Below are 23895 nucleotides of genomic sequence, written 5' to 3'. Positions count from 1 at the left end.
CTGGTGTCCCGGGTGACTGCACAGACAGTGTCATCCGCCACCATGCACGGGGCACTGGTGCTGACTGTCCCAGAGTCACAGGACAGCCATTCGACAGCCACTTCATTGTGACCCACGTGACAGTTCCGAGGAAACAGCCTGGCCTGGCCCAGAGCGCCTCTTAGGGACTGAACGGAACCCTCTGAACAAAACTCAAACCCTCAAGCCTGTGAACTGAACACCCGAGGATGCTGTGTGCAACGATCGTTCCTGCTGACGCCCTTAAAGGGCCTGGCCTAACTCTCTGTACAAGTTACTACATAAAGGTAGGTCACACCGCTACTCCTGGGTCTACTGCAATTTGAAGTTCAATGTTCATGATCAAGTTCTCACTTGAACGACAGCAAAAACATGCAGCAGCAGCAACTTGTTACCCTCCGGTCCACAGTGCAAAGGTGCAGGCGTCTCGTGAAGGCCTGGCCCACGCTGAGAGTCTGCACAGGCAAGTCAGGACCGGCCAGAGCTCGAGAGCAGTTCCCCTCACTGTCCCACCTTCCAATTTCCTTATCTCCCGACATGCCATGAGCAGGTGAAAGGCAGAGCTCACCCCTGCGTGAGGGGGGTTCTAGTTCAAGTGCGGGATTAGCAACTACACATCTAGCTCAGGGAGATTCACTTACCCGCCGGCATAGCCTCTCCTTGGGTGCCTTTCCAACCTAAGACAAAGGACAGGGATGCTGTATTTATTTAGTGACTTAAACAAAAAGGCATCACACACACACACAAAGGGCATCACTCTGGTGCGGGGGGGGAAAAAGTAACCAAATTCTAAAAATACAAACACACCTATAAATAAATGTGGCAACCATAACACAATGCAATTAATTGTGGGTGGAATTCTGTAAAAGTACATTACGAAAAAAATATCACTCTGGGCTCACAAATAATCCTTTTCAAAAATACAGATTTGTGAACTACTAAATAAGGAAGACTCTAAAAAATCTGGTTCTTACTTTGCATAATTAAATAACTAGGTTTCCTTGAGACTCAGAACCAAACTCCAGGCTACTAACAAGGAGCAGCTAAGAATTCTGCTGGCTGATGAAGACACAATGACTTTAAATGGTCGGAAAGGAGGGACGATGTGAAGCGGACAGTAGCCCCACGTCTAGCTCGGAAAGCCAGCTGACTTCCGTGACACAGTGGGTACTAAGGCTGCTGTTCACTGCACTGCGCAGGGTGGTGAGAGGCAGGTGACGTTACGTGACAGGACCACTCACAGGAGGCAGTGAGGGTGGAAGAAGGGACTCCAGTACAAAGGACTCCGCCTCATCAGCTCCTGCTGAGATGACAGCAATGGCCTTCGAACAAGGAAGCTCAGCCCACCCAACTCCAATATGTCTCACCCTATCGCCGGAATCATTTTCCAAAATGCAAATCCGAACACAGCATTCCTCTGCTTTAAGTTGCCCCAGTGTCTTCGAGATAAATGGAAAGCTGCCTCTCACTGAGCTCTCACACACAGCCAGGCCGGAGGGTAAGCGGCTGACACGCATCACTAGACAATCCCAAACCCACGCCAGCCTGCAGCTCGGCCTCCAGCAGCTGCAGATCAAGCTCCATCTTAACCACCAGTCTTCCTGAAGCACACAGACCGGCCCCCAGCCACTGTGCCTGAGGCCAGGAGGCTCCTGCTAGTGCTGACAGCTTCCGCTCCCCTAGCCCCGTGACGTGCTTGCACGTTTAGTTCATCCCCAAATCTACGTACGCTGGTTGCACATACTGCAATTACACAACTGAATTCAACTGATGGAAGGTGAATGATGAAAACAAGGCAGCTGTGCCTATATATGTTATGTTGACTGCTTTAAAAAGATCTATGGAGAGTAGCTGACGCCTAGGTCTACTGGGATAGACCCAGGAAGCAACTACAAAGATGGGGGCTCAATTCTAAAACTCTAAAGATTCTGCATTCAGACTGCACCACACCTTTTAGAAAGAGGTCCTAGAACTCCCGGGCAATGCATTATGGGTGAGGTGTATGGAGGAAAACTGAAGAACTACAATCGACCTCATGCCAAGAAGATGCCTGGGCTCCACAACCAAAGCTGAGTGAGCGAGAGCACCTGAAGGCTTTAACTTAAAACAGAGAGCAAGACCCTCCCAGCCCGACCGCCACTCCTGGTCTACGGGGTCCAGAGCCTTCACCGTGGAGGACTTTCCAGGACGTGGGCTCCTGCTCGAGTCATGGAATGCCAGCAACGGGACTACGTCTCACTGCGCAGGAGTGAAATGCAGTGTCAAATAAAACACAGTCGAGCAAGGCCAATGGAATAATCTTTCTAATAGCAGCTCACTCAGGGGACCAATAAACAAGAAGCCAGGGGGTGAAATTCAGGGTTACCTTATCCAGCAAGTATGTGGCGGCAGAAAACCTCTTCACCAAGAACGTGTTCCACATCATCAGGGCGATGCCTGCAGCAAACGGAGGAAACGCGGTGAACGGAGGCTCGGGTTTCCTCTCCCATCACACGGGACGAACTCGGCTTCCTGAAGCTTCTACCACTACACGGGCTGTGTGCTGAGATATCAGCTCTTAAGCCTCAGGCAATACGTGTAAAATTAATAAGAGCCTTCACTTAATAAAAATCAGAACGGGGCTGCAGAAGAGGATAGCCAAATGGCTAATAATTATAAGAAAAGACTCACATCTTGAGTTATAAGAGAAAGATGAACTAAAAGGACAGCGATATCACATACCCAACAGAAAGGCTGACTTACAAATGACAATACCGAGTGTTGGCCAGGACATGGAGACAACTGGAATGAGTGCTCATTCCTTGCGGGAGGGATGTTAAATTGGTAAAAGCACTTGGACAACTGGCAGCTATGAACTAAAGCTAAATAATAGCGCGTCTACCATACGACCCAGCGATTCCACTGCAGGAATGAGTACAGCTGCATTCATACAGCCAAACACTGGAAACAAACCACATGTCCATCAACTGACTGTTCTCATATACAGTCATCAAGTAAAGTGATGGGTGAAAAACATTAAAAACCAGAATACAGACAATATAATTAAAAAACACACCCGGGCTTTATGCTTGCATATTTAAGAAACTATGGCATTTAAACGAAAATTTCTGAAACAGGTGTCAGGAACTGTCAGCGTAACAGGTATACCCACAGCCGCTCCTGCGTGGAGCAGTGAGGCCCGGCCCAGGCTGTGAGAAGCCAGAGGCTCAGGGTGCAAACGGGGCGCCGAGCCCTAACCTGGAGAAACACTGCCTGACGTCAGCAGGTAGCAGTTTTATCAGTGAGGACACACGGCTCTGGGGACCATAGTCCCAGATGAGTCACTTTATTTTATTTTATTTTTAATTTTTTATTAAGGTATTATATTTGTACATATCTTACCATTGCGCCCCCCACCCACACCCCACTCCCATACATGCTCTCACCCCCCCGAGTTTTGTGTCCCGGATGAGTCACTTTAAATCTTATTTTCGTTTCTTGGAAGAAGGTGTGATCTCAAATGGTGAGTAATGAACTAATGGTCAAGCTCTCCTCGTGTAAAACGAGGCCTTTGGAATTTCTGCAGTTTGACTTCATGCCACCTACCGGGAGGTGGTCCCGGAGGAGAAAGCAGCAGCTTCTCTAGACTTGATCACATGGACGGACAGTGATACTTCCTCCTACCAGCCCCAAACCTCGTCTCGAACCTTCGGTGACCCACTAGCCCAAGGCTCAGCTCCTCAACTCTCCTGGGAACTCACCTAAGTGGAACCAGCAGCCTGTTTATAATTTCTCTACCGCTGCCAGCCCCTCCCTTTTCCGGACAGTATTTCTCTAAGACAGCCAGTACTTTGTATAAAACAGTATACACTGAGGTTTCAGGTGGTGAGACCATCAAATAGAAACCTAACAGGATGTGAATGTAAAGATTCTTGTCCTTGAGTCAGTTATGTTTTACGCCTGTTTACTCACCGTTCTGAACATGTGCATTAAGGACGTGCTTCAAGTGTTCTATTGACCTCACAAAAAAACGTGCTTCCTTACATGAAGGGAGAAAAGAGAGAAAAAAAGAAGATAATTTAGTAAGTGTTTCAAGTACAAATGGGGACTTCTTACATAAGCTTCTCCATAAAGCTACATAAGAATGCTCAGGAAGAACATGGAAGTATTGGGTAAGAAGTAATTTTTCCTATGATAATGTCATGCTCTCTTAGATCCACAATACCTATATAATGATTGATTCCTAGACACCCCCAGGTCACAGATGCTGACATCTGGGTTCAAGACTTCCTGTGATCCGTACATCACAGCAGCATTCTCCAATAAATACTTGCATTTCACACAGATATGAAAACAGTGGATTCCCTGCTTTGCAGTATCATTCATTCATTATTCAACAAATATTTGTTGAGCAACTACTATGCACCAGGTTGTGTGAGGCACCAGGACCACTGTAGTGAACAAAACAGACCCAAATCCTTGTCCTCGCTGAGGGGCCAGATGAAATATGTAAGTAAATTACACAGGACGGGAGTGATCAGTGCCAAGGAGAAAACTGACGCAGCGAAGGGAAACAGGGAATATTAGAGGGGATGCTTGAAATTCAACTCTTTCTAAGCAGGGTAGTTTAAAATTCAAACACAGTTTGTAAAATGTTCCCCAGAAACTATCCAGATGTTTTCTGAGTAATTTTGTGGCCCGTACAAAGATGAAACAAACACATCACCTTGGTAATTTCAAGTGTTCTGAGCCGAACGAAGCTGTGTGTGCAAAATGGACCTGGGATGGGGTTGCATGGGGCAGGGAGATACTTAATAGGAAAAAACCCAAGCAAATAAGAAAAGCGGCCACTCATTTCAGATGTAAGCAGCTCTAATAGACCAGGATAACACAAGTCAAAATGCCAGGCACCATGCGAGCATCTTCTCTATAAACCGCTACGACCCCGAGGCAGCTGCTGCTAGACCCTCATTTGCTTTAAGGAGAAAGCAGGACAAAGGCTTCAGAAACATTCCCAAAGCTGTTAACTGGTGGTGGCGGGGTTGGGGTGGGGGGGGGGGGGGTGGGCTTGAACTCAGCTCTGCCTGCCTTTGGTTTATAAGTGAATGCTTAAAACAGCGAGTCTCTTAAACATCACTTCCTTGGCCTGGCACCTGAACTGATTCAGATTTTTGCAGTTATGATGCCCCCGTTTTCGCCCCAGCATTCCTTTCCCACGTAGGAAAAGGCCCCCATTTCCGCAGCGAGCCTACATGCGATTACCATTCAGACTGGAGAGGGTGATTGGAGGCTCCGGAAGGTCCCCTGTCCCTGATCTCTTCTTGGTCAGTTTAAAGGAACAGACCACGCCTTTGTTGAAAGCACTTACATTTTAAAGGTCTTCCTTGAATACGTGAGTGCTTACATCTTAGACTCTTTTTGAGGAAGGGAGAATATCATCATTACTATATTAGCGTGGTTTAGTTCATCAGGGAGATTTTCACTCAGAAGTGCGACCGACATAAGGACAGTAAAGGAAAGAATTCTGGCGGGAGAGGGAGAAGGCAGCAGGGCACCAAGGGAGGCCTGCGTGAACGACTGCCAGCAAAGGGGCCGAACACCACGTCTGTACATCTTGCTCTATCCTGGCTTCAGGACTGGCACCATCGTTACAAAAGGCGGAGGGAGACAAAAGGGCTGAGAGAGGCAGTGCCTCCAGGCGGGGGGCCCTTCTCCCTACACGTCCAGACCGTGGACGCCCGGAGAGAGGTGGTCACCAAGAGTGGGAGAATGATGCCCGAGCAGAGCGGAGGCCCCGAGACCGACGTGGCCTCGAGTCGCCCTGTGCACAGTGAGGCCGTCCTGCCTCTCCTGCTGAGGCCAACGCAGGAGGGATGAGGGGAAGCAGACGCATCTGCACAGTCGCCCGGGGCGGGCATCCTGACTCACTGTTATCACGGTGACCACAGCGTGAAGAATCTGCACTTAGGGAGGTGCTATCTCATGCAGGAATTCAAAAGGAAATAAAACATATACTTATTTCCCAGCCGGCCTGGCTCAGTGGTTGAGCCTGGACCCATGAACCAGGAGGTCAGTGGTTCGATTCCCAGTCAGGGCACATGCCCAGGTTGCGAGCTTGATTCCCCAGTAAGGGTCGAGCAGGAGGCAGCCGATCAATGATCCTCTCTCATCATTGATGTTTCTCTCTCTCTTTCTCCCTCTCCCTTCCTCTCTGAAATCAATAAAAATATTAATACACACACACACACACACACACACATTTACTTATCACATCTAACAGGGAATAGGCAAATCACACTGGTCTTAGATACAGAGGACCCGAGGCTAACTCCCGACTTAGCAGTGTGCGCTTAGCAAAGAACGCAACTTCTGTGGACCAAGTCCAGCGTGAGGACAACGGCGATGCCTGCACCGCTCGGTTTCCTGTGAGCGTGAGGACAATGCCCAGCGCCCAGTACAGAGACATCCGAGGGGAGGATCCGTGTTCCTGTAAGTTACTGAACTCCACAGCCCGAGTGCGCACAGGGTGAGCGCAGAAAGACAACCCCCGAGAGGCGCCGCGTCTCACCTCCGGGTCCTTGTTCCACTGCACCACGTACTCCCAGCAGCAGTGCGCGTGCAGCACGTCCGGCTCCAGGCTGCACGGGAACTGCTCGCGGGCCGCACGCAGCAGGTCTGCAAGGCAGAGGCAGGGGCTGTGGCTGCCGCCCCCACGGACGCCGGGGGCCCCCGCTCCGGGCGCCGACGGCCCCGCGTTTGTGTGTTACCTGGTATGGCTCCCAAGTCCACGTCCACCTCTGACACCTCAGATAAACCCCGGCTGAGACCTTCCTTGGGTTCGTCTGGGTTTTCTGCATCTCTTGCTTCATTAGCCAGTGTTAATACTTCGGGGCTCAGGTCCTGTTTAAATACCCACTTGGCTACACTGTCTGCGATGCCACCTGCCGTGTGGAGACAAGGAAGAAGATGAAAAGTTGCAGCACAGCGTCTGGGGAAGGGAGCCACCGGGCAGGACCCGCATTGCCAACCATAAGTCTAAGTGCCAACGCTCAGTTTTCAGCCTGAAAGTGACCCAGACCCAGGAGAGTCTCAGCAGTTACTACCTACCACTCCACCTGGGAGGGGAGGGCATTGGCTATCTAAGGGCATTTTTAGACTCACCTAGAATATTAGGCAAATATAAGTGCATATGCATACATGTCTGGATACTGCATACCTTCTACATGCACAAATGCAAAATAGACTTTGCCAGACGGAGACGAAGGGACGAACACGTCTTTGAAAAACACTTCCATTTAAATGTAAGTGAAAACATGGATTAGCACGATACTGTCTAGGCTTCTTAGGGCAATATATTACTTTGAAGAGTCAACTAACGTGCCTATATGGAATAATTAGGGGCAAAATGTGGCTCTATTAATCAACAACATGATGCTATCTGCCATGTTGCAATCAGTTTAGTCCAAAAAGTTATAAATGCAAACTGAAAAACATTCACAATGAAGAGTCCTGTTTATTACCCAAAACGAATTACACCTCTTCTGTCATGTACTGAAATGTCTTCTGTCTTTCCTCCTATTTTGATTCAAATGTACACCTTTCCACAAAAGGAATGCCTCACAGTCAAATGACAATCATCAGGGAAATGGGAGAGCAGTGCGCTGGGCGATGGAATTTCCTATGTTTGGCTTCCCAATCACTTGCAAATTTTCCTTCCGGAATCAAGACCCTAACACTGCTGCTTCGGTTAATATTAAAACGGTGTTCCCACACTTGCCCCGGGTGGCAGCGTGGGGTGCTATGAATTTATAATTAAAAACTTCACAAGTCTTATAAGGAATGAGAAAATGGGTTAACTAAATAAAAATCTATAAATACATGCGTATTTATAAACCCAGCCATAGTCATCCCAGCATCACAAGCCTGACGGAGCTGCTGGGAAGGAAAGGGGACGATCAAGGTCATCCAAGATGTAAATCTTATGGTCCTGCGATGGAAGCCCGGGTCCGACTGACTCCGGGAGGCAGGACCCCATGTGACGCTCACGTTCGGTGGAAATTAACAGGGAGAAGGGAAGACCTGCAGTCCTGGTCCCATGAGAGGCTTCTGGGAGGAGGTGGCACTTGAGTTGAGTAAGATGCAGAACTCGGGGTCCCGGAGAAGAAGAATGAGAAAGGGGGAGGCAGGGAGAGGGGAGAGCGCAGGCTCAGAGGCGGGGACCCCAGGGCTTCCCTGGCGCTGAAACCTAGCGACCAGCAGGAAGTGGAAAGGGGCTGGATTCAGCCAGCCGTGCCTGGAGAGCCAGCTGCCGAGTTCCCTTTGTCCGGCAGCTTCTGAACTTCTTAGGCTGAGTCCTAGTCCCTGAATGCTTAAACACATGGGCAGCCCCAAAGACTTGAGCTTCTGGCTTCTATGCATCAATAGCTATGGCATTAGAAATTAAAATGCAGAAATTGTAAAAAATGCAGTTATAATTAATTTTAAAGTGAAAAAATAAACCCACCGCAGGTTAATGTTTTATGAAAACGACTATAAATCCCAAGCCCAACAGGATGTCCAGGGAGGAGTGGCGCTACACTCTGCAAATCTCTCTCCCGTCTGGCTCGGTCCGGAGTCTCCGATGAGCTCTCCCCCCACTCCGCCGCCCCCCGCGCACTGGGCTCTGCTGTGCTGGGTGAACTGCTCGGGGAAGGAAGGGATGCACCCAGGCACGGAGTTGGTAAAGGGGGGATGCTGGAGGCCCCCAACCATTCTTTAAGAACGGCTGCTTATTTTGCAAGGCTGGGGGGTGGGGGTGGGGGTCCCTGAGCAGGGAACTGGCAGGATCAGACTCTGAGAAGAAGTGTGTGGTGGGCTATTTGTCTATTTTAAAATCTGAGCGTATTGCCCTTTCCTCATTCTTTCAGTCATTTCCACAACAAACGCTTACACCACCACCACAGAGCTGCAGACACGATGCTCCCACAGGCCCGTTACCTCTCCCTCCTTCCAGGAGCTTCCTGACCGACAGCCGGGGGAGCGGCTCGGCCGGCAGCGAGGGCGCCCTGGCGGGGCGCGTGTCCGCTCTGCTGTGCAGCAGCGTCTGCAGGATGAGGCAGTCCTGCAGCTGTTTCAGCAGCAGCTTCCAGTACTCGGTGTCCAGAGACAGGGCCTCCCAGGAGTCCGTGAGGGCCTCCGCGTCCGCAGCCAGCACCGTCTGGGAAAACTAACAGACAATGCCCGGTGACGACCTGGTGGGGATTCCGCATCACCACGAACTTGAAGGAGCTTTGAACCCGCGGGCTGATGGACAGCCGGGTACATCGCACAGATGTTATTACTCAGCTGGATGGAACATGAGGGTCAGGAGTGGGCGGGAGACTCGGGGCGAGGAGGACGGAGTGTGGACTTGACAGAGACCTGCCGTCGCCCCCTCTCCCTCGGGCAGTCAGGGCCACGCTGGAGAAGGCCCGGCTTTCCTAGCAGTACCAGGATCCTGACCTCTCCTTAGAATGCACTCACCAACTCAGAAAACGTGTCTCAAACGTCTCCCTCATTATTGCAGACCTCTCAAGCTGGTGATATTAACACTATGAACTACCGAGACTGAGGATTTAGTGACTCTCTGCAGACCTAGTTAAGTGTGTCTCATCCAGGTTAATGCGGCTTCCCACCAGAAGAAATAATCTGAGCTACCGCAAGCTATGGGATGTTAGCTCCCCCCCACACCCCCCCAGTTTTTTTAAAGCATCTCCAAGAGGTGAGGAGAAACCACCCAGGAAGGGGTCAGCAGGGACCTTCTGAGTCGTTCGGTGCTGCGTGCCCCCCACACCCTGTGCTCATACAAGGGAGGTCAAAAACAACCGCTGCATTTCCCGGAGCTGGAGCAAACTGGGGAAGCCATGTCGTCTAACCCTGGCCTCTTTCACGTGGGAAACTGAGGCCACAGGACTCATTTTTAAGGGACTCGCCACCGATCACTAGCTACTGGCAGAGCCCCCTCGAGCCACATGTGCTATGCTCACATGTGGGGGCCACGTGTGCTATGCTCACAGGTGGGTGTCGTCTAATAAACGGACTAGGGGCAGCACAGCACCCCTCACCCCCTCCTGACCCTAAGAAAGACAAGTCAGAATGCGGGCACACATCTCAGACCCCCGATGCTGCACCACACGAGGACGTGCGGTCCCCCCGCCGGTGGGACCGGCACGGACGGACGGACGCTGCGCCCTCCACTTACCCTCTTCTCGGTCGCGCTGTCCGAAATCTGCGCGGCGACCGAGTGCCCCACGTGCGCGGAGAGCAGGGCAGCCCCGTTGTTCTCGGACTGAATGCAGGCCGTGCGCATCTGCTGCCACCACGGGGACACCGACTGGGAGTCCCACGTGTCGTCGAGGGCCACTGCAGCCAACGGCAGAAAGGAAGCTTAGTTTCCCAGTTCTGGGCCCGGTCCTCCAGGTCAAACACAGTGTTAGAACTAAACTCCCCGTGACGAGCCTGCCTATTGCTGCATCAACTGGAAACTGGGTCTACGGTCTAGCTGAGTCAGAACACGCCTAGCCCACTTACTTTTGCCGTGTTGGTCACCTTGCTTCTGGACCAACTTTAAATCCCTGCCTGGAATAGTTCATCACTGCGGAAATCTACCCTCGAACGTGTAATATGACAGATCGTTGTTCTCAGCAGAACAAAAGTAAGAAAAATAATAACCTCCAGCAGAGACCATGAGATTGACCTCCGAGCTAAGCAAAGCGCTGTTCAGAAGACATTGTTTTTGGGGACAGCACAAAATGGGACAGTCATAAAGCCACGTCCTCGCAATACACGAGGCGCGTACTCTGGATCTGAGGCTCTAGGGAGCAAGACTGGGCAGCTGCCGTCTCCTGTCAGGACAAACGCTCTCCCTGCGGCTTCGCTAGCACCCCAAGCACTAAACTCGGCTTCCGAGAGCAGAGGCCGCCGAGCCCGCGTGACCCCGGCCCCAGCACTTTACCTTTCATCCGGCTCAGGAGGGACAGCGTCGTGTGCAGACAGCGGACGGACTGTGGCCTCTCCAGGATGTCCTTTTCCTTGGAAAGCCACACGCTTAGGAGCAGAGACTGAAAGAGATGGAGACCCTCTTCAGTCTAGACAACAGTCCACTTAAACTCTCACACTTGTACCCGTGATCCAGTGTTTCCGGGAAATGAGTGGGGGCTGGGACATCACGTGACAAGGACAGAACGAGGAGCCCTGTCTGCCCAAGGGATCCCTAGTCCTCTGTGGAGAGAGATCTACTTCCCACCTCTCCACCGCTTCTCTCGTCTAGGCGCTCGCTGCCTTCCAGCTGGAGCCTCTGTTGAGGTGCATGTCACACTAAGTCCTCAGCTAATGTCATCACCAGGGCCTGCGACTTTAAGCGAAATGATGTGTAACAAAACCCCAACTGTACTGTAGGCTCTCACACACATACGAGTTAAGTGCCCTCGGCACCTGACGATGTGTAACAAAGCCATGGCTAAGTCACACACCGAAGAGGAAAGCTGTGGTATCTCCTCTGTTCTGCTTGGGCACTGGCCCCGGTACTGGCGGTTCTGGGAACGAGCCAGACATGAGCAGGACGCATGCTCACCGCGTGGCACACAGACCCGCCCTGTAGGTTCCCTCGGCCAGAGGGCTCAGCAAGGGCCAGGTCGGCTGCCGTGTCCCCTGATGGACGTGACCAAGTGACCAAGCAGGGTTCTTTTCAAAAGCTCATCTTATTGTACATTCAATTTCTTATTTTAATTCTTGGGCTCTGTTTTTTTGTTGTTTGTTTTTTAGAGAAAGTCCCCCTCTCTTCCCATTCGCAGCTGTGAACGGTGAGCCAGGGCACGCATCCATGTGCATGTGGGGCGGTAAGAGAACAGCTCGTGACGGTGGGGTAACTTCCTTGCCCTTCTTAGAATGAGCAGACATCAGTGCTGGGGTTTATCCACGGGATGAATCTTCTGTCTACATTTCCTACAGCACAGAGACCGAGGTCTAACATAGACTCTGTCTGGGAATGCCTGATCATCCTGCATTGCTGGGAGGAAGTTCATTCTGATATGAACATTGCTACTGATGGTCGCGGTCCACTGAGAATGCACGCATGCATGTCAGATGATAACTTTCTTTTAGGCCAACCATGGACTATGCTGTTAAGATCTATCTACAGGGAATGAGACAAAGAAAAGACTACAACTAAATATGGGGCTTATAAATTTTTTGACCATTTTTAGAAGGTTTTCATGTATGTTCTATGATATGCTTTAGACCAGCAGTCGCCAACCTTTCGGACTTCATGGACCACCAGTGGTCCATGGATCACGAGTTGGTGACCGCTGCTTTAGACAATGGTTAAAAAAAAAAAAAAAAAAGAGATGGACAGTTCCGATGACGTGAACAAGAGAGAACAGCATCAGCAACAGGGAAGCTCACCAGCAGCAGCTGCGGGCTGAGTCCCGCCGCCTCCAGCGTGCGGCACATGTCCTCCGTGGAGCTCTCTCCGTGCAAACACTTCCAGAAGAAGAAGCTGCCTAGCGGGCGGAAACAAGACGCGTTAACCAGTGACCGCTTACCATCTGGACAAGCTTCCTAAACGGCACCCTGAACCCCCAAAGAGCAACATAACACGAGAGGGGGAAACTGCTGGTTCAATCTGCTTGACTTGGAGATGCTCTAAGTTCGTCCAGGCTTCCTTCGAGAGCGGGCGGGATTCCAACAGGGCTCTGTGATCCCCCCACCTCGGGCCAGTGCCTCTCACTGAGGTGAGTCCACCCACCTAGAGCCACGTGCTCCTCTTCACTCATCTTCTTGACGTTGATCACATCTTTCTCACACTCCAAATATTCCAGGAATGTTTTCACAGGCAGCACACCATCCTGATCCTCAGAAAAGCGGACAGCAGCCCTGCTGTTCTCTTGCTTATACTTCTCTAACAATGCCTGCAGCTTCACGAGTTCCTTCTCATCAAGCCTCAGCAGTACAGCCAAGTCCTGAAAAACAGGAAACAATTCTGAACAGACCACGTTGCTCTCTCTGAGCCTGCCATGGGTGTCAACCCTGTCCCCTGCAGTGAAGTGCAACACCACAAGCCAAAGACGGATTTTTAATTAATGTGACTGCTCCCATGAACTCTGCTTAGAGCCTTACTCTCAAATGACTCTGCGTGAAACTTGACCCACATTCATGAGGAGGTTATTTAAATAAAGTAAACGAAAAGTATCATTTTTAGAGCATTTCCTGAGATTATACTTGTCTAAAACTTTCAGATTTTAATGAATGTGTTACCAAAAAAACATTTAACAGGGTGTCAACTGCCACTCTTGTGATTCTGAGGAAACTAAGGGACTATTCAATAAGAAACTGACTCCTCACATTCAGCAGCATAAACACTGAAAAATGTGTTTCATATAAATTCTCCATGTGGCTCTCGGGGGTACAGAGATCGGAAGTCCCTGATACAGCCTGCCTTTCAAATCACTCTTCTATACCAATGTGCAGGAACATCTCCTGATCCGACTGTTTTTCTAAATTAGGGAAAAGTACACACACACACACTTTACAGATCATACTTTTGCCATAGCAAGCACAACTCGCTACCCCCATGTGACGTGAGTAAGGCTGCATCCTTAAACCAGAGCAGCTTTATCTATTTATTGACTAAGGCTGTTGTTTCTACAAACAGGCAGTAAACCACCAAGTGCTACCGAACGCATGCCAGCAGTCCATGCTATACTGAGTTTATAGACGAGCTTATGGCCCAGGTCCCAGAGACAGCAAAATGAATTAATTCAGCCCTGAACTTCAGTTCTGTATGCACAAAATTAGCCTGTCAGCCTAGAGGCTGAGTGTATGTTGTGTAAAGGATCTAAATAAGTCTATAGCAAATAAGGTTTTAATTCATAAGAAGTGCTTTAAAAATAGAAAAAGAACAATCTGACAACTGATTTTAAACATTTGTAATTGTTTTATCTTTGCATATTATGCTGGGCTATCAGGTGGAAATGCATTCTGAGAGCTTAGCAGAGCCATCTATGTAACTTCCTTTGGCAGGGCGTGAGACAGGTAGCTGGGATCTCATGAAAACATGAGGCGCTGAAGAATCTGAAATGCCTAGGCAATCCTGTGGACATAACTCAATCAACCTGAACCTTCCTGTTGCTTGAAACAATTTTACATGATTGGTGAAGTGTGCAGCAAAACAAAAGATCCTGGAAAATGGCTTTGTCATGTGCAATGGGAGTTACAGAATACTGTGAATATATTACTGCTCAAATGCTTTGTAAAATCCATCTATAATCCCAAAGATAAAAAAGATGCTAGAATGTGGAGGTTGTTTCCATTACAGAGAGAAAATCTTCTCACATTTTTAAGAAATTGTTATTCGTGTACGCATGTTTAAAGTACATTTCAGGTGCACCAGATAATTTTCTTAAAGGAACTACCAGTGACCTGACGTCAGTAAAACCAGACAGCTGGCTACGGTCACACAGAAACCGGAGTGGGAGAGGGGACATACTTCTCTCTAGTCCCCATTGAAGAAACTTCACTTCTCTGTATGGAACCTAAGGATTTTATATACACGCCTCAGAAATGAATGATACTGCACTGTAATAAATAAAGATTACCAGGTGGTGTCACTTTTGTTTTATGGAATAAAAGCATAGAACATTTACTATAATTACCATAAACACTTGGATGCACAATAGAATCTTTTAAATATACATTTCTTTATGTGTACACAACAGATGAGCTGCATGAGCTGGCTGACAACACAGAAAATGTGGTCTCTCTGTCTGGCAGAATCATTTTGCTACTTCCGTAAACTGACACTATTTTTTTTGGGTCCAGAAGTTGTATTATAAGTAGTAACCTTAAAAAATGAGTTCAGCCCTGGCCGGTGGCTCTGTTGGTTAGAGCATTGTTCCGTCCACCAAAAAAATGAGTTCAGACCCTGGCTGGTTTGCTCAGTGGTTAGAGTGTTGGGCCGTGGACTGAAGGATCTCAGCTTTGATTCCCAGTCAAGGACACATACCTGGGTTGCAGGCTCAATTCCCAGCCCTGGTAGGGGCAAGTGCAGGAGGCAACCAATCGATGTCTCTCACGTTGATGTTTCTCTCTCTCTCTCCCTCTTGTTCTGCCTTTCTACTCTCTCTAGAAAGCAAAGGAAAAAATATCCTCAAGTGAGGATTTAAAAAAAATTTTTTTCAGAAAAATTAGAAGCTTCTAGGGTAGTGTCAATGAATTAACAATAAAATTTAATTTTCTGGCATAAATAATATAAATTTAGCTGCAAGACACAGAGAACCAGCGGGGGGGTCTTGTAAAGAAAACACACCCGTATGCTTTATAAAAATTTTCCACATTTTCTACTTCTTTACTACCCATTTGAAAAACTGAAAATAATGGAGGAGACGATTTTGTGTAGTGGGAATGGGGGTACTCACGTTATCAGAGAAGGACGTGTCTGAAGGAGAGCCAAGGGCATTTAACTGACTGACAGACTCGTACAGATGCAGCAGCTTCAGCTTACTGGCACAGAACTGGAGCAGCGCTTCGTCCACAGACTCCACCTCTAAAAGGCAACAGGCATTAGAGAGACGTTTCACAGACTCATAAGAGGCTTTTCTTCATTAAGTCTCTTACTGTTACAAAATTCCCTGCTCTAGTTTATTAAATACTGGGAAGATTATGCTATAGAAGATTAATAAGGCAAAAATAATTTTTTCTATCATGGCCAAATTATTTAAATTTTTAAATGAAATAAGGTCCTCTAATAGTAAAAAGAAAAAAGGAAGAAGAAATATCTTGGGCTAATATTCCAATTTAGATAAATGATCTGGAAACAGCTTTGAAAATGTCCTCTCTCAGCCCATGACTCATCAGCTGCCTATTAGGCTCACTCACTGACGATAACACCATTAAAGCTGCTATCGTGGTGATCAAAGATATTATGATTCAACCAGAAACTGTGGACTGTGCCAGATGTATCCTTAAGAAAGGTTGGCAAAGAGACCAAAAGTAGAATTCCTATCAATTAGGGTTTTTTCCAAGCTTAAGAAAGCTCAGATGAAGAGCAACTCAAACAGAGAAGAGGGAATAAAAAAGTCCCCAAATCCTAAAGGTATGAAATAAGTTTCCTTTTATCTTATCTACTTTATTTCCACCTTAAAGTAATTGGAGAGCATCGTAAGCCATGGATAGCTTTCTACTTGTACGACCAGTTATAGAATGAAGTGAGACCATAACCACCAATCAGTACAATCCGATTACCTTGACTTTTCAAAGTGTCCATGAGAGTTTGGGTGACGTTTCTAAGGCAGGAAAATGGTAGACGTTCATTTGCCAAAATGCTTTCCAAAGCCTAGAAGAAAGATAGCAATCCAAGTCATCAGAAGGCAATTATTTGTTTATATTTGACACTGATGCCTCCACTTTCACACACCACATTTCAAAGGGAAGCTCATATTTAAGCTGCATTAGTATATATATATACCTGTGAGTGAGGGTGCATCGTAAGTAATATGTAATCAATTTCTCATCATGTCAAACATGATATGACAAAAAGTTCAGATGAGAATAAAAAAACCAAAAGTGACTGGTGGTTAACAGAATAGCCAGGACCAATTAGAAAGAGAGTTAAGCTACTCACTAATAAGATGAGTTTGAATAAGTCTGTACTATGTAAATACCAATGAAAAGTAGAGGTTGTTGTCAGTAACAAAAGCTGACAACTTAATTAGTGCTTAATTACTGCATATGGGCAGGGCTGACTGAATCTAGGCCAGTCTAGATATATAGGGTGTCCCCAAAAAATGTATACACACTTTGAATGATTATAAAGTTAGTGTTTATTAACATACAGTTCATTTTCAAAATTTAAAAGAACCTACAGAAATGAATAATTCTTGTGTCAATGCATTTTCAAATTGATGACCGTTCTAGTCCAGCACTGCTGATGTGAAGCAATGGAATCACAAACATCAAGAATCATCTCATTGGGTATTTGTGGGCCCTCAATTCATCAGCTGTTGCTGGTTTTGTACCATAAACTTTATCTTTTATGTATCCCCTTTAAAAGTCTAATGGGTAAATTTTCTTTGTTCAAAGCTTAGACTGGCTTCACCCATTATTTCAAATCAGTCAAACCTGAAAAGGAGTGAAAATTAAGTGAGTTATCAGCTGTTAAAGTGTGTATACATGTTTTTGGGGGACCGTATATATACTCCCCCCACCTCACTGCACCTGCCCCTTCCTTCCCCTGGTAGAAATTTAAGAGCCTCTATCACCAGTTCCCAAATCTCTCTTCATGCCTAAAGAGGCAACCATCGGAATCCCCAATGGGTTGGACACAGCAGTTACAGCTCATACCATCATTTCATATTCGCACATTAAACTGGATTTTTATTGATGGGGTGAGTGTAAAAGGTTAGGCTGAGAATGTGGCATGAGACAAACACCAGCTGTGTGTTTGTGGGGGAAAACGGGCTTAGCAGGTGGCTCGAGAGGCTGGCCAGGCCCATGATGACACAGCTACCTGGAGGCTATACAGAAAGTGACCACAAGTGGCAAATACCCCGAGAGATGTCATCTGCATCTGCTCTGTCTACTCTGACACGAGCCGGCAGCTGGCTTGCTTTCTTCCCTGCTATTCAGTCTTCCCGAGTCAAAACTAGTTTCTTTTCTCCCCTTAGTGTCAAAAACAACACACAACTTTCACCATTAGGTTTTCTGGCATTTTTATAAAAGTCATCACTTCATATACAATTCAGTAGTATAGTAACAACAACAACAAAAGTCAAGACAACAGTTTGCACTATGCTCACATTTCCCAGGATGTGAGAGAAGATGGGGTCAAGACGAGAAGGCGTGTGTGGTTATGATCCCCCTTTCTGCTACTGATTCCCTGAGCTGCCTGCCTAGATGCCCACCTTGTCACGAGAGTGTCATCCTTAATACCCGAGACAGTGCCCTGAGGAAAGGAGAGCCCTTAGGCTCCGAGCCTAGCAAGCCCCTTAGGTATAAATGTAAGAGAAACACTTCTTTTTTTTTTGAGAATTTTTATCAGAGCTTTTTGAGCCAAGCTGTCAGTGGGATGGAAAACTCGACTGAAAGCCACAGGGACTTGCCTATTATACAATAAAACAATACAACGTGTTTTAAAAAATAAAATGGCAAAAAGAAATCAGTAGTCATTGAATCCGCCCACAGATCTAGCCTGGCTTCAGACATTGGATTATAGAAATGACATATATAGTGAGGTCCCTACTTGAAGGAGGTTCACACAGGGGCAGATGAAAAGGTGGGGAGCCATGACTAGTATTGGCTACTGGGTTCGATGAGCAGCGGAGGAGGAGCTCGCTGCATCCATGGGCGGAAGTGTCTGGAAGGCTGTGGAGCTAAGACCTGAGCAGCATTGCGAGGGGAATGACAGGAGTGGTCATGCAAGAAATCATGAGGCACCACATTATAGCCCTGGAGTGGAGGCGGGGGAGCAGCAGGGTCCCTTACACAGTATGAGTGAGACATGAGTCAGGACAGGATTTCCAGAAGCCATTTACCATCAACCAGTGCGACTGCAGAGGCTCCGTGCCTAGCAATTCCCCTTAGGCATAAATGCAAGAGAAACGCTTCTTTTTTTTTGGAGAATTTTTAGAAAAGATCTTGAGTCAAGCTGACGACATATGCCAGGGAGCAAAAAGTCCAATGCCGCAGAGCAGGTCCTGCTTACGGGCACCAGGAGACACACAGAAGGAAGGTCACAGTTCACGGTTCCTTAACAGCAGGACAACCGGAAATGCCCTAAGTGCCCTCTGGGGGGAGGTGACTAAACTGCAGTCAGTGGAACCACAGGGCGTCAGTGTGGGGGAGGCCCAGACACACGGGGAAGGAGTGGCGTCACAGAAGACGTGGGGCATGACTCCTTTCATACACAGTCGAAGAGGCAGAGTGCGCATCCGTATGCTTTAAAGGAGCCACATAAAAATAACGTAACTCTAAAGAAAAGCAACAGAGAAGCAACATTCTGAACACTGGTACCTGAGGGTCGGGAGAGGGGACGCGGTTGATGAGGGAAATCGGGGGGCTCCTCAGAACTCCTGGTGGTCAGCATGTGGGTTTATGTTATTATTCTTTAATCTCAACGGATGGTGTTATGGGGTGTGTGTGTGTGTTTGTGTGTGTGTGTGTGTGTGTATGTGTATGTGTGTGTGTGTGTGTGTGTGTGTGTGTGTAAAGCACATGCACTTGCCTGTGTGGTGGAATTACTGACTTTTTCAAAAAAGAAGGGAAAAAAGGGATAGCAGGAACTGCCGCGTGGGAATATAAAAAAGGATGAACATGAATAAGAACACGAGAGGAAGCCTAGCCTCTCGTGCTTGGAGGGGAACGAAGAAAATAAAGACTTCCTCCGGAGGGAACTGGAGTAGCTGTTCAGCAGGAAACTTCACATATACACTCACCTGCTTTTTGGTTGCAGGGTACTTTATATCGAGAATTAATTCCTTTATTTCCGTTTCAACCGAATCTAGAAAGAGAAAATTAGGCAAAGTAAAATTTCCTCTTTTGTTGCAGGCACATTTTATTCTGAAAGAAAAAGGCATCTGTGCGAACTGCCCATCTGCTTAAGGGTTCCGGGTCTCTGGGTTCCTGTTACAGACGTGAACACACCCTGAGAGGGCGGCCCATTGGGAAGCACAGTGAGCACCCGCGCCTCGCCTCCCTCTGAAGAGGAGCCGTCACAGCTCATGAACGCGATCCAGAGTCTGACTGCTCCATTTAGAGCAGGGGTGGGGAACCATTTTGGGTATTTATAACATCATTCGAGGGCCATACAAAATTATCAACTTAAAAATCAGCCGGCTATATCTGGCCAAACATTTAATTAACTCACCTCTAATGCCTTGGTAAGGCCAGAAGAGGATTTTGCGGGCCTTATGTGGCCCATGGGCCGCACGTGCCCCACCCGACTTAGAGAATATTATTAATTTAAGGAATAACAGAGTATGCTTTAGTATTTTTACTACAAAACACCCACCAAGACTGGGAGATTTTGCTTTCAGCAAGGCTGCTAATTTCTTCATTAAGTGCATGTCCTTGGCCCGTTCGCTCTTCTTGTCACTGAAACAATAAACACAACACGTTCTTACAAATGTGACATTGCTTCTTTAATTCTGACCCTCCAGCTGTGCCCTGTCCTTTACACTCTTCCTGCTTAACACACTGCGAACCAGTAGTTGTATTGCTAGTTTTACCCAGTGGCCAGGTAAGTTCCTATTGAACGAGTACAAAAAACATTTTACATAAATGTTAAAGGCACGCTTTAAAATTAAATACCCATTGCATTTTGAAGTTGTTTATTACATGTTCTTACAAGCTAATATCTTTTTAAAGTATGATACTTTGTAAAACACCATGTAATATGAAGCTAGAATTCTCATGATCCATCTGCAATGTGTTCAGTTTAAAGGTAACAGTCTCATAAGAAAAAAACACACACAGGAAAGCAATAACTGCAAAACAACTAGCAGATGCGGGAGGGACGAGTTAGCAGCGGGGCGCCAGTGAGGGACCCCCGAGCAGCCTCACCTCAGCGCCAGGTGGAAAGGAACAGTCACCGTTTTCACACCTGCAGACACGGGATCCACGAGGCAGATCTGGTAGGTCTGTGGCTGCCAACTCTGACTGGTGACGTTATTTAAGCCCATTATTTTATAGCCAGGATACAGGAGCCTGTGTATATAAAGAAACCACACACCAATATGGTGACCACCTCAGAGAAAGGAATGCCACTAGGGGCTTCTATTACAGCCTGGGACCCCAACATTATCCGCAATTCAGAATCGTCAATCAGGCAAATAATACAAATGGATACCAAAACGGAAGTGACGTGGGACTCGAATGGCAGAGTTCTGCCTGTTAAAATGTGCTAGAACCGGCCAGTGTGGCTCAGTGGTTGAGCATCGACCAATGAGCCAAGAGGTCGCTGGTTTGATTCCAGGTCAGGGCACATGCCAGAGCTGCAGGCTCCATCCCCTGTAGGGGGAGTGCAGGAGGTAACCAATGGATGTTTTGCAATGACACCTCAATCTCTCTATCCCTCTACCTCCCTCTCTCTCTAAAAATCAATACAAACATACTTTTTAAAAATGTGCTAGAAAAGGAAATGAACACAGGCCCGTGTTGCAACGGCAAACAAAGCATCCGCCACATCTGACATGTGAAGGCATCTTCCCTCCGGAGCCGCCACAGCGTACGGAGGGGACGGGACTGAAGCCAGCACCGAAGCTAACTCCTTCAGTCGCACATCACGCTTTTTCGAGAAGATTCCTTTGTTATCACATACTTGCAGGGAAAACCGTAATAAAGAACATGTCGTGTCTCAAACAACTTGCAAACGAACACGCAGACCGAATCAAAGCTTTGCTTGGCTGAGGCTCTGCCGCAGCAGGAAGAGGCGGCCTGCAGCTCACCTGCAGTGCTTCCCCACGTTGAAAGCGCCCACTCTGGGTCCCTGCTGCGTGCTCCACACCTCCAAAATCCCCCTCCGCGGCGCGTAGATCACGAGGAACTGAGCCACTCGACTGGGGCCCTGGGGACTCCCAAAGGGGGAGGAGTCCCCCTTTTCTGGGACTCTCTCGTGGAGGTCCTCTACCACCTGGACCCAGCCAATCTGGGCGTCCCGATACCCTGAAGACAGGAGAGAGGGATGCTAATGGGTAAATTAAAGTAAGTTTACCAGTAGCCTTCTCAAGCACTATGGGATTTTTGGGGGTGAGGGGTTGGGGAAGGAATTTAAGAAAAGCTATAAAACTTGGTTATTTTTAAATTATGAAATAGCTTAAACAGAAACTATTAATAATTATAATAAATATAGAATCAACCATGAAGTCGTATTAAATCTTGTCTTTTGCTCTGTTTGCTTCAGATGGCTCTTGTTTCTTTAAAAAGAAAACAGGTGTCACTGAAGCCTCGTGAGCTTCCTATCTGATTCCCTTCTCTTCCTCCCTTTAACCTTTTGCACTCGGATGTCGAGTGTGACTCGACACGGTTAGCATCGGTAGCAGCTCGATGAAAAAAGCAAGCGAGTGCAAAGGGTTAAAACACTCTGGGGAGATGATCAGGTTGGGTTTTGAAACAAAAGTCCATTTAAACTTTAAGGAAGAGAGCAAACTGATTTCCTGTTACTCAAGTTCCTTGCTGGTGGGCAGATGGAGGGAAAGTGTGGGCCGCAGAGTGAAGGGAGGAGGCGCCTGCGTGAGAAGATGCCGCAGCGTGTCTTCCTTCCTCGGGTGGCCACGCTCACAGGCAATCGAAGCCTCTCTTCCCAGCACAGGGAGAACTGACTGTACTGGCAGCTGAAAGGCGACCAGCAAGGCCAGCCACAAGCCCGCCACCGGGGATCTGGGCCGGCTGGCACAGCTGCGCCTTCAGGCTCGGGGCAAGTCTTGCTGAGAACACGGCCTTGATGTTGCTTCAGAAGACGAACACCACGGAGGAATGATGTGTCTACTTCTGCAGACACTGAGGCACGTGGCCGGTGAGCACTGTAGGAATTCGTCGGCAAGAAGGTGAGAATGGACTCAGTCTGGTCCAGAGTAGTTTAATGTCCTTGAGTCCATTATTCCAAGTGCAGAGCAGATTGCACCGTAACCGTGGTTTCCCACCTGTGCTCACATGCTATGATTCCGGGTGATTCCCAATGATGCGGTGTCCACTTCTTCCTTCGTCAAAGACTTTTTACTTTGTTCAGGTCGACAATGTAACTTCATATTTTCAAGCCTTCCTAACAGTTAGGTGAGACCATGTGACTAACTTCTGGCTAGTGTCTTGTCGAAAAAGGCTGGAGGGGCTTCAGGAAATATCTTCAAAGTAGACTGACTCCTTTCCCCTTCTTCCTTCACGGGATACACGCAAGAGGGCTGGAGCTCCAGCAGCCTTTCGCACCATGAGGTAACCTTGGGGGGAAGCTACACGGAAGGAGACTGGGTTCCCGAGGACACTGTGTTGATTTCATATCTATCCTGTTCTTGGGTCTGATATTAGCAGCCAAATGCAACTCCCAACTGACACAGTTACCAATAAAGTGAGTGAACCGGCCCAAGCATATGGATAGAGAAATCAAGTCAGCCAAGATGGATTTTGCTAGATTTACTATCTTAAATCTGAAAGACTCAGCATTCTAGATTTGGGGAGATCATCTGACTCAAACATGGCCTCGTGAAGTGGAATAAATGTAGCAGGGGCAAAAAAACTGAGTTCAGGAATTGACAATGACAGTGAGAATTGAAAAGTACATGAAAAAGAGGTTAGACGGGCCTATGAGTTCATCAAACCTAAAGACATATCAACTGGATTTCTGGATCAAGTGTTGCCGATCCGAGTTCATGGTTTGTTTTTTTTTAAAAGAAAAGCATAAAGGATTAAACAGTGTTATCAACCAGAAGCTAAAGAATGATAATGTTGCTCAACTAGTGGGGTAAAAAACAAAGTAAGCTTTTTTCCTGGATTTTTGTAAGGAAGTACCTTTCCACATGCGTATTGCAATTCCTCTGGCTACATCCAATAAAATAACTCTGCCAAAATCATCCGTTACTGCTGCCAGCGTGTTGCAGGGAGACAGACAAATGCTTTCACCGTGGCGTCTAGAATCTGGAAGCCCAAATCTGATATTTAAAAGAAAACAAAAAGCTCAAATCACATTTCAGTCTAGAAATATATACCACAATAATGAAATGTGTAAAGGACATAGGCGGAACCTATCTTTATTTACATAAAGAAATATGAACCTTGCATGGACTAATTACCCACATATGAAAGTTCGCACTATAAAGTTTCCTCCATTATAAAATAAAAACATCTATTTCTTATTTTATAGGTTTTCTATATAAATACCCACAACCTTATTTTTCAGAG

At 47.4% G+C, this 23895-nt stretch overlaps 1 protein-coding gene across 1 annotated transcript in view; it reads right to left on the bottom strand.

Moving 5' to 3' along the window:
- The window catches only part of RAB3GAP2 (RAB3 GTPase activating non-catalytic protein subunit 2), a 56562-nt gene that overhangs the window by 5981 nt on the left and 26686 nt on the right, over positions 1–23895 (bottom strand). The window contains exons 13-29 of the mRNA XM_028158048.2: positions 23506–23645; positions 21453–21669; positions 20569–20712; positions 20018–20100; positions 19443–19507; positions 16255–16345; positions 15429–15556; positions 12761–12974; positions 12418–12515; positions 10970–11075; positions 10217–10377; positions 8974–9202; positions 6765–6938; positions 6566–6672; positions 3970–4036; positions 2384–2454; positions 660–695 (exon numbers count right to left, since the gene is read on the bottom strand). Of these exons, the coding sequence (XP_028013849.2) occupies positions 660–695; positions 2384–2454; positions 3970–4036; positions 6566–6672; positions 6765–6938; positions 8974–9202; positions 10217–10377; positions 10970–11075; positions 12418–12515; positions 12761–12974; positions 15429–15556; positions 16255–16345; positions 19443–19507; positions 20018–20100; positions 20569–20712; positions 21453–21669; positions 23506–23645 (2131 nt within the window). The remainder of the gene's footprint in view (positions 1–659; positions 696–2383; positions 2455–3969; positions 4037–6565; positions 6673–6764; positions 6939–8973; positions 9203–10216; positions 10378–10969; positions 11076–12417; positions 12516–12760; positions 12975–15428; positions 15557–16254; positions 16346–19442; positions 19508–20017; positions 20101–20568; positions 20713–21452; positions 21670–23505; positions 23646–23895) is intronic.

The sequence above is a fragment of the Eptesicus fuscus genome, chromosome 24, assembly GCF_027574615.1.
Source record: "Eptesicus fuscus isolate TK198812 chromosome 24, DD_ASM_mEF_20220401, whole genome shotgun sequence".
Lineage (NCBI taxonomy): Eukaryota > Metazoa > Chordata > Mammalia > Chiroptera > Vespertilionidae > Eptesicus > Eptesicus fuscus.
The sequence above is the reverse complement of the archived record's forward strand: the minus strand, read 5'-3'. Positions and strand labels throughout refer to the sequence as shown.